Below are 15,303 nucleotides of genomic sequence, written 5' to 3'. Positions count from 1 at the left end.
TGCCCATGGAAGCAGCAGAGAGGGGCCACGGCGGGAATGAGAGCTAGTGGGCCGAGGCTCACGACAGCCATCGGCTCTGAGGTGGCCTCTGCAGTGGCCTGCAGTGAGGGTGGGAATGGAGGCAAGGCTGGGGGTGGGGCAGATGCTGTCCAGACAGGTCAGGTGAGGTGAGGTGAGGTGAGGAATGAGCCCTGCCAGATCGAGGGCTGGCCAGGCATCTTATCTCTGCTCGGCAGGGCCTGCAGCAATGCATGACACTTCGGCTCTAACATCCCAGTTTGGGACAGGGCCACAGGAAGGGCTTCTGTGAACACCTTCAAAGCATCTCTTTGCTCTGTGACCACAGGGGGACTGTTCCTGAAAGCCAGCCCCAGAGCCCCACTCGACAGGTCACAGCATCTCAGCACGAGTTCACAGCCTCACCGGCTTTCCCACAAGAAAGGATTTGTCTGAAAGAATGGGACCTTCAGAGCCGGATAGGGACATGTGTGTGGATCCTGATAAAGCCCAGTGGTTTGAATGCCCAAATTGCGTGATTGTGCCCTCTCCCACCAAAGCAGCCAGCCCCCTACGTGGACCTGGGGATGGCAGTGGCCTGGTGCCTGAAAACCCTGTCATGATCCCAAGAAGGACTGCTCATCCTCCACACCAGCCCCACCGCCATAACCAGGGGCAGACAGCACGGGGAGCAGGAGGGGTACCGAGCACCCCAACTCAATACTCCGTGTGCTGATTTGTCTTGCCAGAACCCTGGGCATAGCAGGGGGACCTGGACTCTATGGGCCTAAGACCCACTAGCCAGGACACTGTCAGAGGTTTTGTCACACACTTTAACATGGGTGATGATGAAGAAAGGAAATGTAATAAGAAAAGTCAATATCGGGGGGAATATGAAGAAGTCATTTAGTTTAAAACAAATTCAGCCTGACCTTGTTTTTCCAGAAAGGCTTGACGTGACCTGTTGAGCATGCATTGTCCATCTGCCATAAACATAGTCAATGACCCAAAGCCAAGAATGATGCCCTTAAAGACAGGGATTACGCCTCACGCCCATATCAGCATTTCTTTCTGGACAAACATTCCTTCCCAGAAGCTAAGAATTCATTTCTGATCTACTGTGCTCATCTCGTGACCACTGACCTGCTGTGCTAGGAAAGCGTCTCGTGACTGTGGTATGAGGGATATTCCTGTCCTGTGTGATGTATGTCCCTTGTTCCAGCATGGCATATAACCGTTCTGTACACCCTGCTTCTTCAGAACGCTACCTTCATTGGGGATGGTCTCTCTCCTGGGTTATAGACCTCAAAACTGGCTCATATAATAGACTCACCCCAATTTGATTTATGGATTGATGATGGATTCTTTGCATTGACATTTCTTGGTGTATTCAGCAGGATTTCAGAGAATCCCTCATGAGACCACCTGGAATCTACTTTGCACCTGTGTTTGGTACAAGCAGGGGCCCATTCTACCACACCCCCCACCTAGCTTCACTGCATTCTTCAGGTGACCCTGGTGAGTTCTCCTGAATCCCACGCCCTCCTTATTTTAAGCCAATGGTCCAGAGTTTTATATGAGCTGTTTTGTGCCTTAAGACTAAGCGTCTCAAGGAAGCTGTCAGTACATTTCCTAGGAAAGAGAAACCTAGGGAGAATGTCCTAGGTGAGGGGACCATAGGGAGAGCTTTGGAGTGAATGGGGCAGGCTGATCTTCTAATTTGGCTTTAAATTGGAAAGAATTGTATCTATAATTCTCAAAAAAAACTGTTTGATAGAGAAATGAGTGTCCAAACTTGTTCAGCTCAAGAGAAGGGACACCAGCTCTTTCCAGCAAAAGTTGTTCTCAGGGGACTGAGAACCTAACGGCAGTGTCAGAGGATTAATCCTCATGACGCATCGCCGTCCCACAGGGAACTCCATTGTGATCATTCACATTAATTAATTCAAGGCCCCTCCAGGGATGCACACATAAGGATTGCGTATCCGACGCTCCGAGCACCCACAGCAGGTTTAGTGTATGGCAGAAGAAACCGAGGCACGTAAGAGGGTGTTCAAGACCTTTTTAGGAAGTGACACTCACAAACAGCTCATTTCTGAGCCACCACACTGTCCCCAGAAATTGTTCAGACTTTACAGTAAAACAGAACTAAAATTAAAATACAAGTCATGCCTCTAAGAGCCCGCCATTCCCAAATGGGCAGCCTCCCCTTGGAACTCCGGCTGGCTTCGTGCTGACACTGGCAAGTGCTTAACAAAATAGGAATAACTGTAAATGGCTGGCCAGATAACTCGGGATAATTAAAATTACAGTGGCCACGTTGGGGCTCCTTTGAGTGTTTAAAACTCGTCTTTTTCACAGCAGGTTTAAGAGCCACGGAACAGGGAAATCTTTAATCTTTAAAGAGTTAAGCGTGTCACCTTCTGGCACCATTGCTCAAAAATTAAGGTTCTAGAAGCTGTAAACATTTACAAAGAACGGCAAATCATACTGACCTTGTTTTGTGTCCTGGGGGCTTCACTCGATAATCCTCGGGTTAGGGGCCCCAAATTATGGTCAAACAAAAATACAGTTGCACCCCATTTTGCAGTCAGAAGTCGTCAGACAGAAATGCGGGTTGCACTCTTGTTTGTGGCTAAGGGTCCAGTCAAACCGCCACCAGCCTCACGGGAATTACATTGGCCATTAGGAGGAACATTCCAATTAGATGAGAACTTGAAAAAAATGCGATTGAAAGCAAAGACTTCAATGAGCCAGCCCTGATTGCCCAGCTGTTAAAGCTCAGCACTCACCACTTCTGCGGCCGAGGTTCACTTTCTGGCCACAGAACCACACCACCTGTCTGTCAGTTGCCATGCTGTGATGGTGGCCCACATAGAAGAACTAGAATGACTTACAACTAAGACACAAGAACATGTACTGGGGCTTGGGGAGGACCAAAAAACAGAAAGATTGCCGACAGATGTTACACCGGACAGATCCCTCCCCACAAAAAAAAAAAAAAAAGCAAAGACTTCAAAATTCCAAAATAACCTTCTTGAAAGTTTTGTTGCAAAAAGCTAATAAAAAATCAAGTTAGAATAGGGACCTAAAAGAAAAGTCAGTTAGGTCATGGCTTTACGAACACCCCCATGATGAAGGAGGGCCAGCAGGAGCCCCTCCAGAGTTAGCAAGATGGGGACAGATTTTGCGGGAGACTGCAAGGTGAAACATTAATAGTGTTCACTGTTGCCGGGCATACCTACTGTTTGTCCCAGCTGAAACCTGATAAGCTATTTGAAAGGATTTTATTGAAATTTGGCCAAACTGGAAGCTGATATTCAGAGCCTGATAGGAATTTTTTTACAGGCATTCTTCCCTAAGTTAAAATAAAACTAAGCACCCAGAGTGAAATAACCAAACTAGGGATGATGCACTTGGACAGGTAGACCAACGTATAGTGGTGTTTAAGTTGCAACCCAAATTCTGAGGAATTAAGAGCAACTGTGCTTAACTTACAAATCTTTGCAAAACTGGAAATGCAACTCTAGAGGCAGTTCAGATTCCACCAATTTCCTTTATCTCAAAAAGCTTGCAAACCTTACCAGGAACTGTTATCAAGCCCATCACCAATTCCTAAGACTGACGGAGAAAAAAGGAAAATCAAGAGTAAAACAGCTATAGATGTGCTCTTGCCCAACATCTATCATCTTAAGTGTCTTCTCCACAAATATTACTAGAAAAAGCTGAAAAAATGTTGGATTCAATTATTCTTTCATAACTAGTAAGCTTTGTATTACTATACCTGATTCATAGAAGTAATTTTAAAACAATACCTGTGGAGTCTCTGTGTATGTGTGTCTATATGTGTGTGTGTGTGTGTTACATATGTGTGAGAGTTTTACCTCCAGATGATATAACTTCTAAAAGAGCTCTGTTTAATTAGCTTAAAGTAAGTGCTTATATGCATATCATGGAAACTAACTCAAATGTCTTTCACGTTAACATGGTTTTAAACCAATCTTTGGGAAAAGAAAGCTTGTTTAAGTTTGTCAGTTTGATGAAATAAACATGCCTCCACAGCAACCAGCGTTAGGTATGATACAAACATGTTGTCCTTACAAAATTTGTCAGCATAAAAATACCTTAGAATAATAGCTGAGTTTGCCTAATGTCTCACAAATTTTGTAGGCCATCTGAATATAATTATTGGGAACAAGGAAACTAAATAGATGTGAAGAAGACAAAAGTGTTTTGGTGAAATATTAACAATAATTCTGTGTTTTGGTGTATGTACTTAGGATATCTTCAAAACATTTTGGTAACTAGAAATCATAGAATTTTGATAAACTAAATGATAAAATGTATTGAGTATCTAGGTCATTTCCACATAGAATACAATATTAGATGTTAATTACTAAACATAGATTTCTCTACCTTTGGCTTCTTATTTCAGAGAAACTAGAAAAATACTTGGGTTTATTCATAAACATGTTTTGTGTGATGCTGAGAAACTTTCTATGAGAAAGCACCTGTTTCTAGACAGTATTTGTGGGTCTACCAATACATAGGATGCCAATACACAAAAGTAAGTTTAGCAAGATGTATGTTTTCAGTAAAGACGATACAAAGCATGGAAATATTTTTGTTTGTTTTGGTAGGAAACATAAATTTGTCCTAACGTACTAGGAAGGAGGAAAGAAGGCATGGGACAAATTCTGAATGAAAAAGCCAAGTCATAGAAGGTTTGTGGAAAAGGAACCCCAAGGAAAGAGTCTTGTGCAAGGTCAACATGGCTATGAGTAAAATGAATTTAATTAAGTGGATACATTTTAATATCAAAAGTAAGCTGGTGCAAAAATTAGCATTTTGGTTTTTTCTTTCTATTAAAAGGATACTTTTCTTGTGCTTCCACTCTACTCTTCATAAAGAGACTGTGAAAGGTTTTTCTTTACTTTTGAGCAATGTACCAGAAGGGCAGGATTTTATGTCTAATTAAAATGAGTTTCCTGCATTGTTTCTGTCAGATCTTTTATCACAGCAGCTAACGATTTCCTTACAGCTTTCTAATTTTCCGTATTTGCCTGAAAATCTTTAATTGCCACCATGTTTAAATGGACAACTAAGCATTGTTTCACAGTGACCTATGACCCTATTTGACCAAGTATTTTTAAAGCATTTGCTATTTTTGACAAGCATCTCTGAAATTCAAATCCTAAATGAAGTCTTTCTTTTGACCTGAAAGTAGCTTTGAGAATCACTGGCAGGCCCATAGGACTTCTCAAAGAACTTATTCTGTCTTCCTGTACAGAGGGAAATACTAAACTAATTAGGCTTGTTTGGTATGTTAAATTACATGGGAAGCATTTTCAAGTCAGTGATGCTAAGCCTCCTTTATGAAAATGGTTGCTTGCATATATGTTGTTAATATAAGTGTCTTAGAAATTACATGAAATTTACGAAAAAATTTTCTACTCTTGGTAAGTGTTATCACTTGTAATTCTAGTCGCTATCTTAACTCTGTCACCTGGCATCCAAAACCACAGGAGGAAAACAGCAACAACTGTATTTCATTATCTAATCTGGTTTCCAGATGGGTCTGTCTTAGGAGATGAGCAGAGACATTACCAGGCTGGACACCCTGTACAGCCTCGAGAATTCACACTTCCTCCTAACTCAGCTAACCCAGTAAGGATTTCCTTCTACAGCCTCAAGAAATTACCAGAGAAGGAAAGAAACAAACATGGCAACAAAAAGAGAGAATTTTTTACAGGACCATGCAGACGTGCTTCAGGCCTGATAAGCAATGCACAGTGCCTATTGGAGCACAAGTGCCACTGCTCCAGAATAAGCATCAATTAGCCATTGAGCATGGGAAAACATGATGTCATGGGGAAAAAAACTTTTAGAAACTTTCTCCCACAGTGGCTCATAAAGCCTATGCTTGTGCAATATACACAAAGTATAATCCTGGGAAACCACTTCCTGGGTCACAAAGCCACTTTCCCCTTCCTAAGGGACCCTCGGAGGTATGGCCATTGGACTTTGTTCAGATGCCACCATCTCAAGGATGTAAATGTCTCAGTGATGATCTGTGCGATCTCACACTGGGTTAAGGCTTTTCCTTGCAGAAGAGCAATGGCCTTAACAGTAGATAAATTATTGTTGGAAAGGGTAGTTCTTGTTTGGGGAATTCCTACCGAGTTATACAGTGACTGGGTAAGTCATTTTGCAAGACAAATAATGAAACCTACTTGCGACATTTGGCCAAATAATGCAACATTTTAACTAATAGAACAATCAAAACTCGATTGGAAAAGCTTTCAGAAGCATTTCATCTCTCATAGCCAAAAGCTCTCCTGCTAGAGCTCCTCAACCTTAGATCTACACATTTTGGTAAAAATCAGCTGTCTCATTTTGAAACAATAAGAAGATGACCTATGCAATTACAATTAATACATACCTCTGTTTATACCTGTTAATATATACCTCTATGCTTGTCCACTATTTACCCCCAGTGCACAAAACTGGGCAAGATAATGGGATAAAAGCCCAGCACTGAGGGACATGATGGACCAGGGCAGGCCGCAACCACCCTGGCACCGAGGGACAATATTTAGATCATCAGTGCTTTCTACCAAAACATTGTCGATCAAAGGGGGAAAATAATGAATAAATGAAGAGCAATAACAAGGGTTAATATATTGAGGTACAGGAGGAATCTATTTGTTTTACAACTCATTTAGCATGAGCTTGTCTTTCTAGAACAGCCTGATGTGGCCTGTCAAGCATGCATTGTACATCTGCTGCAAACATTCACAATGTCCCAAAGGCGAGAATGATGCCCTTAAAATTATCCTCCCCCATATTGGCATTTCTTTATGGGTAAGCATTTCTTCCCAGAAACTAAGGATTAGTTACTAACCGACCCTGCTCATCTTTTGACCACTAACTTGCTGTGCTAGGAAAGCATCTCGTGACTGTAGTCAAAGGGATATTCCTGTCAAATGTGATGTATGTTGCTTTGTTCCAAGACAGTATAGAACCGCTCTGTACACCCCACTTCTTCAAAGTGCTCCCTTCTTTTGTGAAGGTTGTTGCCCGGGCTATATAGTCCTCAGATTGGCTCATTTAATAAACTCACCCCAATTTTGATTTATACACTGACTGTGGATTATTTGCATCAACAGTTCCTGACTAGAAATTATGGAGATGAACATGCTCCTAAAGCAACTACAGCAATGCTAACAACTTGCAGAGCTGGTGACCAGTTGCCCATGTTGTGAACTGAGGGTGGCCTGTTGTACGTGGGACAGGTGGCAGAACCACGTGGGCACCATGGAGGCTGAGCTGAGCTGGAGGAGCAGGGAGTGTGCGGTGGTTTATCACGAATTCTTTCTTGGAGGGACCAGAGGGCACTCCCTTCACCAAGGCTGCGGCCGATGACATTTTGCAAAGTGGCCACAGCAACATTCCCAGGACCACAGGCTCCTCCATCACCTGGCCCTGCCCCATGCAGAGGTTCACTTACCTCACCAGACCCCAGGGTACCTATGTGACTGACTCCATGGGGACAGGGCCACTGAGGGACCACCACTGGGTCTCTGAGAGCAGGACCTAAGGAGACAGGGCTCCTCCTGGGAGTCAGGCCTGGGCACCACTCAGCGTGGGGAATCCCCACAGAAAGATCAGGAAGACAGAGGGGAACAAGGGCTCCCGCCCAGCCCAGGCGCTGGACTCCAGGCGGAGCCTTCCAGCCCCTCGCTGATGAGAGTGGAGCAGAGAGGAGCGCCCCCGCCCACAGAGCCTGGTGCTGCCTGCAGGCCACCAACACAGGAGCAAACCAGCGAATAGCTGCTAGGAATAGCTGCAGAAGCCACCTGCTGTGGGGCGGCCCACAGCACACCCATGAACCACCGGAACGATATGGGACCCGGACGTGGGCGCTGCTGTGAAAAACCCCAGCTGTGGAAAGTGGCATGAGGACCTGCCAGCAGGGGAGGTGCAGGGACCCTGAGGAGACCATTGGAGGACGTGGGTGGCTCTGGGGACACCGTTGGCCAAAGGGTGCTGCAGACAGCAGTGGGCAGGAGGGCCAACTCCCCTCCTACATCTAAGGGCACCTCCTAAAACGTTCACTTCCTAGAGCCTTGGACTCTGCTCTCGGCCCACCTAAGGAGCCACAGCATAAGCCCCTGTCCATTAACCTTTGGAAAGAGCCATGCCCACCCTTGCATCTAGTCACTTTCCTGGCCCCTGGCAATTCTAGGGTGGGGACCACCATGCCCCCAGGGATCCCCAATTCAAGGCCTAACATGGAAGAGACAGGATGGCCCAGAGGTGCACACCAAGCCTTGGGTGAGTCGCGGCACTATAAGATGCAAGACACTGAGGGTCCGTGTCCCCCACACACAGACAGCTGGGTCCTGGCCCACACACGGGAGGACAAGGACAGCACACTGTCTCTCAGATGGAGGAGACCTTTGGGTCCCAGTGACCACCGTGGACTCTGTCCTTGCACATAGACTTCTGTCTGTCCCCAGAGGACAGCTGTGCCTCGAAGGATAGCTTATCTCAGACCCTGGGTGATACCACCCTTGGGTCAGAGATCCGGCCACAGATGGAGCCAGAGAGGGACAGAGGGAAGAGGCAGGGACCCAGAGGAAGACGGCTTTCTACTCAGAGGGCTGTCCTGGCAGGAGAACAGGATGAGGCCGTGGGCTGGGCTGCAGGCTGTGAGCAGGTCAGCCTGTGTCCACACTGCACGCTGACCGGGGCAGGGGGAGGTTTCGTCTGGGGTGTGGGGACCAGATGGCTCAGGTGAGAGGCCTGGGTGCCCCTGCCTGCGGCAGGGGCCATCAGGCACAACTCCTGTGGGAGCCAGAAGGTGAAGAACAACACACGCGCCCAGGCTTCCTGCGCTCTCCCCTGGGTCCTGGGCACCTGTGTCCCACGCACCCACCTGAGGCAGCCTTGGCCACATCTGTACTCCCCCCAGGCTCTCTAAGACAGAAACCACCCAGAAGAAAAGGGAACTTCAGGAAGCAAGCGGTGCCCCCTGGTTTCAGTCCTGTTCTTAGTCTTTGCAGGGCTGTCGGGAGGGCGTTCCCACCTCTGGGAACGAGCTATGAACTCCTAGGAGCGGCCAGTGGAGACAGGGCTCAGGGTTGCAAGGAGCGATATGTGCCCGGGGCCAGAGCAGGGGCGTGGGGGGAGCTCCTCGGAGACCCAGGCTGGGCTGTGCAGGAGCCGCCTCCACGGCCCCGACCCTCGGTGAGTGGGGTCCCCACGGAGCAGGGGGAAGGGAGTGGAGTGGAGGCCGTGAAACTGGTCACAAGAGCTCCAGAGAGCCTAGACACCTAGGGACGACTCTGAGGGGCTCGAGCAGCTGAGCCAGCACGGGGCAGGGCAGGCTGCCCACAGGCCACGATGCCAACCCAACACTGGCCTCAGGGAGCCACGGGCAGGGCGCAACCATACCAACAGGGCTGGACACGCCAGAGGCCATGGACGTCAACTGGGTGGGAGGATGCAGAGCCTTCGAGGAACATGATGGCCTGGAGGCCAGAAGCCTGAGGGCTGCGCTTGGCCAGCTGTGCTGAGGGCAGGACCAGCCAGGAGCTGAGCTGCTGCAGCACGGACGCCAGGATGGACAGATGGGTTTGAGCACAGAGAGGGGGCTGGCTCAGACAGGGTAGGAAAAGGACCTCTAGGTGGCCTAAGGGTCCTGTCCAGGCCAAGGAGCTGGCTCGAGCTCCAGGGCAGGGCCTAAAGGGACAGTCGCAGGGTCCTGGGCTACAACTGGGACCAAGGGCAGCAGGTGAGCCAGGAGCAGAGCCTGAGGGGCCAGCGGGGACTCCCGGTGCTCAGAACTCAGATCGCACAGGGCTGGGCAGGAGCTCAGCAGCTACAGGCAGGCATCGGGAGCCAGGCAGTGAGGGTCTGATCTGGAGCACAAACCGGGGCTGCAAGGCAGGGAGCTGGGGGATGAGGGCAGGCTGCCCCAGCAATGGAGGGAGCACAATCCCGAGGGGGCTTCCGAGGGCAGTGTGGCGCAAGGAGAGGGCAAGGCCCGGCTGGGGCCAGGAGCTCCTCCAGGAGGGGACCACAACAGGCTGGGGCTCTGCCAGGGGAGAGCTGGCCAGAGAAAGGATGGGCACCTGTGGCTCCAGGAGGCAAAGCCCAGTGCTGGGAAAGGAGTATGGCCAGGATGGAGGGGAAACCTGGGCTGAGGGCACTGGGAGATGCAGGAGGGGCAGAGGCAGCCCTGGGCTGAGCTCAGGGACCTGAGCTGTGAAGAGGGGACCATACGACAGGAGGGGCAGAGAGATGCTATCGACCTGGAGCTCCAGGGTCAAGGGGCTGAGCAGCTACAGGTGAGCAAGGGCAGTCAGGAGAGCACAAGAGGCCAGGGGTTGCCCAGGAGGTCCGGGAAAGCAGACACAGCAGCGACAGGAGAACAGGACAGTTGGGAGTGCAGGAGGTGCAGGGGGCTGCCCAGGAACTCTGGGGGAGCAGGCAGAGCAGCTACAGGTGAGCAGGGGCAGGTGGGAGGGCTGGAGGGGCAGGGGGCTGCCCAGGAGCTCTTGGGGAGCAGGCATAGCAGCTATAGGCGAGCAGGGGCAGGTGGGAGGGCTGGAGGGGCAGGGGGCAGCCAAGGAGCTCCAGGGGAGCAGGCAGGGCAGCTACAGGTGAGCAGGGGCCGGTGGGAGGGCAGGAGGGGCAGGGGCTGCCCAGGAGCTCCAGGGGAGCAGGCAGAGCAGCTACAGGGGAGCAGGGGCAGGTGGGAGGGCTGGAGGGGCATGGGGCAGCCAAGGAGCTCTGGGGAAGCAGGCAGAGCAGCTAATGGTGAGCAGGGGCAGTTGGGAGGGCAGAAAGTGCAGGGGAATGCCCAGGAGCTCTGGGGGAGCAGGCAGAGCAGCTATAGGCGAGCAGGGGCAGGTGGGAGGGCTGGAGGGGCAGGGGGCAGCCAAGGAGCTCCAGGGGAGCAGGCAGGGCAGCTACAGGTGAGCAGGGGCAGGAGGGAGGGCTGGAGGGGCAGGGGGCTGCCCTGGCTCTTAGGGGAGGAAGGGCACTGGGCCTGAGTTATTCAGAGCCCTCAAGCGGTCAGACCTGAGCAGGCACAGGGAGCAGGGAGAGCTGCTGGCTAAGGGGCCTCAGGTGAGGCTGAGCAGGAGCAAGAGTGTGAGCTGCTGGAGTGGCCGGGTTGGTGCTCCTTGGAATGGATGGGGGACTCTGGGTAGGGATGTCTCTGGTGCTGAAGGTGCAGGGGGGCATCCCTGAGGAGATCCAGTGGGATGCAGTTCTTGTGTCCAGGGGCACCAGTCCTGTTCTGGTGCTTGTGAGGTCTTGGGACAGGAGGGGTAGACATGTGGAAGCAATGTAGGGTGACCCAGGGCAGTGGACCTGGCAGAGGGAAGAGCGAGCGGCTCCTTGGGGCCTGAGCCAGGGCTGCCAGCCTGGGGAGAGGCCTGGCAGGGCTCTGGAGCTGAGCAGACAGGACTCGGGGTCAGAAGGGACAGGCCGGGCCCGGACATGTGGGTAAAGGCTGCACCCAAGCCCGTACGGGGGCCTGGGGAGGCTGGCACCTAGAGAAGAGGAGCGCCGAGGGCAGTGCACAGCTCCCACCTGCGCCCAGGGGCCGGCTGTGCTGGGGAAGGACCACGGCTGGAGGAGGGCTCTGCAGTGAGCAAGGAGCTGGACAGGCCCAAGAGCAGGGAGGGCGGAGGGCAGGCGACGCTGGCAGAGAGGGGCCGGAGGTGAGCTCAGGAAGCCCCGCCAGGAGGACCTGAGGCGGGAGGGGGCCCAGAGGCAGATGCAGGAGGCTGGGCTGGGGCACACAGAGAAGGGAAGGGAGGGGGACAAGGAGACTCCCAGGGACGGGGTCCAGGACAGGGAAGGGATGGGGTTCAGGACAGGGATGGGGTCCAGGGCAAGGACACGTTCCAGAGCAAGGACAGTGTCAGGGCCGGGACGGGGACCAGGGCAGCGTCAGAGAGAAGGGCCCATGTTGCAGTGGCTGCAGAATTGACTCAAAAGACACGGGGCCTGGTGAGCAGAGACAGGCCGTGGTGAGGGCTGGGCGGAGGGCTGGGAGCTAACACAGGCATGTGGGGCAGAGGCCCACCACACCTGAGGAGGGGCCACTCACCCAGGGCCAGGCCAGGCTTAGTTGATAGGACAGAGGGCTTTGCGAACCAGCAAAAGCTCCCCGGGAGCAGCAGTCTCTGGTCAGGGCTCAGAGAGGGCCTCGGTCAGTCTGCCCACCCATTGGAGGCCTCAGCAAGTACAAGGGGACAGGGGCCTCGAAAGGACTCTAATCCAGGTGGTGATGCTGTGCTGACCGGGTGACCAGTCCAGAGCCCGTGGCTGCAGAGTCACCAGCCCAGGGGGACAGGGAGCCACGCAGGGCATTTAGTCTGAAGACTATCCGGAAGCACATAGGCGCTGGACTTAGCAGTGCTCAGGCCTGGGCACCTGACGCCCTCCCCGGACCCTCACAGGGGAAGGCCCTGGTGTAACATGCCTCCTCTCCTGCAGCCTCCACCACGGCCCCGAAGGTCTTCCCCCTGGCCTCGCACTCTGCGGCCACATCTGGCTCCACGGTGGCCCTGGGCTGCCTGGTCTCCAGCTACTTCCCAGAGCCGGTGACCGTGTCCTGGAACTCGGGCACGCTGACCAGCGGTGTGCACACCTTCCCGTCCGTCCTGCAGTCCTCGGGGCTCTACTCCCTCAGCAGCATGGTGACCGTGCCTGCCAGCAGCTTGAAGAGCCAGACCTACATCTGCAACGTAGCCCACCCGGCCAGCAGCACCAAGGTGGACAAGAAAATCGGTGAGAGGAGGGGCTGCAGGGAGGGCATTTCCTGCGAGACAGGCCAGGCTCTGCCCTCCTGCCTGGACCCCAGGACGGCGGGGGAGGCCTCCTGAGCAAAGGGAGGGGTCCTCTGGGTGTTTCTGCTATGCCCAGAGCAGGGGCAGGCTGGACAGCCTGGACCCAGCCCCTCGGGTCACGGTGGGGGCACACTGGTGTCAGAGCTCCCAAAACCTGGCCCTGATGTCAGCTCACCCCAAGGCCGCCTCCCTCCACCCTCGGTAACACCTATCTGTTCTCTCTGCAGTCATAAAAGAGTGTGGCGGCTGCCCCACATGCCCAGGTGAGTCAGCTGGGCTTCGGCCTCCACCCCCAGGAGGCGGCTGGAGCACAGGCGTGGCCCATAGGGGACAAGGGCTCAAGAGGAGGCCCACCCAAGTGCTGACCCCGCCCATTGCTATGTCTCCCCCCAGAATGTCTCTCAGTTGGGCCTTCCGTGTTCATCTTCCCCCCAAAACCCAAGGACGTCCTCATGATCTCCCGAACACCCACGGTCACCTGTGTGGTGGTGGACGTGGGTCACGACTTCCCCGATGTCCAGTTCAACTGGTACGTGGATGGAGTGGAGACGCACACAGCCACAACGGAGCCAAAGCAGGAACAGAACAACAGCACTTACCGCGTGGTCAGCATCCTCGCCATCCAGCACAAGGACTGGCTGTCCGGAAAGGAGTTCAAGTGTAAGGTCAACAACCAAGCCCTCCCAGCCCCTGTCCAGAAGACCGTCTCCAAGCCCACAGGTGAGGGCAGGGCAGATGGGCACGGGGAGGGTACCACCCAGGAGGGATGGTCTGTGCTGACTTCTGTGCCCACAGGGCAGCCCCGGGAGCCGCAGGTGTATGTCCTGGCCCCACACCGGGATGAGCTGTCCAAGAACAAGGTCAGCGTGACCTGCCTGGTCAAGGACTTTTACCCAACTGACATTGACATCGAGTGGAAGAGCAACGGGAAGCCAGAGCCGGAGACCAAGTACAGCACCACCCCAGCCCAGCAGGACGGCGACGGGTCCTACTTCCTGTACAGCAAGCTCACTGTGGAGACTAACAGGTGGCAGCAGGGAACGACATTCACGTGTGCGGTGATGCACGAGGCTCTCCACAATCACTACACGGAGAAATCCGTCTCCAAGTCTCCCGGTAAATGAGCCACACGCCCAGCAACCAGCAAGCCATCCCTCCCTCCCCGTGGGCTCTCCAGGTCCCACAAGGAGACCTGAGCCCCCACCCTGGTGTACATACCTCCTGGGCACCCAGCATGAAATAAAGCACCCAGCATGGCCCTGGGACCCTGCGACGCGGTCGTGGTTCTTTCTGAGGCAGAGCTCTGGCACTTGGCCAGGCCTGCAGGCAGCGGGGCAGCCAGGCTCCAAGGCCACATTGTCACTATTACAGGAGAGTGGGTCCCATTCGGATCAGACCCAGGGTGTGGGAACCTGTGCAGGCCGCCCAGGAGAGCAGGAGGGGCTGCCGAGCGGGCAAGGGCCTCGTCAGAGGCGGCAGCTCCTCTGGGCCGCCCTCCTGCCAGCAGCAGCTCGGGGCTGGAGGGTGGCCAGGGAACAGGAGAAGCCCCTCCAGAGCCATCAGGGAAATGCTCCTCCTCTGTAGGAGCCCGAGCTGTGGGACCATGGCCCATCCTTGTCCCCAGGATCCCTGTCCACTGGGTCACTCAAGAGCTCTGCCTGGTGGCTCTGGCCCGCACGAGAGGCTTGCAGGCCCATGGTGTGGGGACAGGCCCTCTTTTGCCCTCGGGCACTCCAAGATCAGGCCCCCACCCTCCCGCAGGTGAGGCGGCTCTGCCTGACCTTGTCCTGCCTGGGGCCAGGCCTGTCCACTCAAGGGGACACTTCAGGTCCCCAAGGAGCCAAAGCAGGTGGTCTTGAGTGCCCAGGGAGGGACCGTCCCTGATGGCCATGTGGGCACTGAGCCCACAGCCATTGAAAACCAGCTCCTCTCACTGAGCAGTGCCAGCCCACACACCAGCTCCACACATCCTTACACCAGTGCACACAAGCACACACACACACAGAGCTGGCCTGACACACTGAGGCCTCACACAAGGGCAACCTGCACATGCCCAACAGAGCAAGGAGCGCGCTCTCCTAAACCCTCAGCCTGGACACGAGCTGGTCCCCACCCCTTCCCATGCCCCACGGGCTGCTCTGAGCTCGTCCTCACACTGACCACATGGCCAGCTCTGACAACTTGCCCTCTGCTTCCCCGGGGCACATACCCCCAGCCTAACACACAGAAACCCCACACGCAGCTGTCCCCAGCACTCCCACGGCTCAGGCACTAGGGACACATCCAATCCTGTCTCGGCCCTTCCCCGGGGCAGGGGCCAAGCTGCCCACAGGCTCTGCTGACCCTCCCGTCCTCGGGGCCTGGTCCCCAGGAGAGAGGAGGCAGGGCCTGAGCCTCCATCCTGCAGGGCTTGGGTGCCTTCTGCCTAGAGGGC

The 15,303-nt window shown here is 53.6% G+C and overlaps 1 gene segment (V, D, J or C); it reads left to right on the top strand.

Moving 5' to 3' along the window:
- The window catches only part of LOC102149846 (immunoglobulin gamma-1 heavy chain-like), a 172,383-nt gene extending 158,241 nt beyond the window's left edge, over positions 1-14,142 (top strand). Inside the window, 4 exon segments of the C gene segment in view lie at positions 12,517-12,810; positions 13,097-13,132; positions 13,263-13,589; positions 13,665-14,142. Of these exon segments, the coding sequence occupies positions 12,717-12,810; positions 13,097-13,132; positions 13,263-13,589; positions 13,665-13,993 (786 nt within the window).
- The last annotated feature ends 1,161 nt before the right edge of the window (positions 14,143-15,303 follow it).

This window comes from Equus caballus, chromosome 24 (assembly GCF_041296265.1).
Source record: "Equus caballus isolate H_3958 breed thoroughbred chromosome 24, TB-T2T, whole genome shotgun sequence".
Classification (NCBI taxonomy): Eukaryota; Metazoa; Chordata; class Mammalia; order Perissodactyla; family Equidae; genus Equus; species Equus caballus.
Note: the sequence above shows the minus strand (reverse complement) of the source record. Positions and strands in the feature narration are given on the sequence as shown.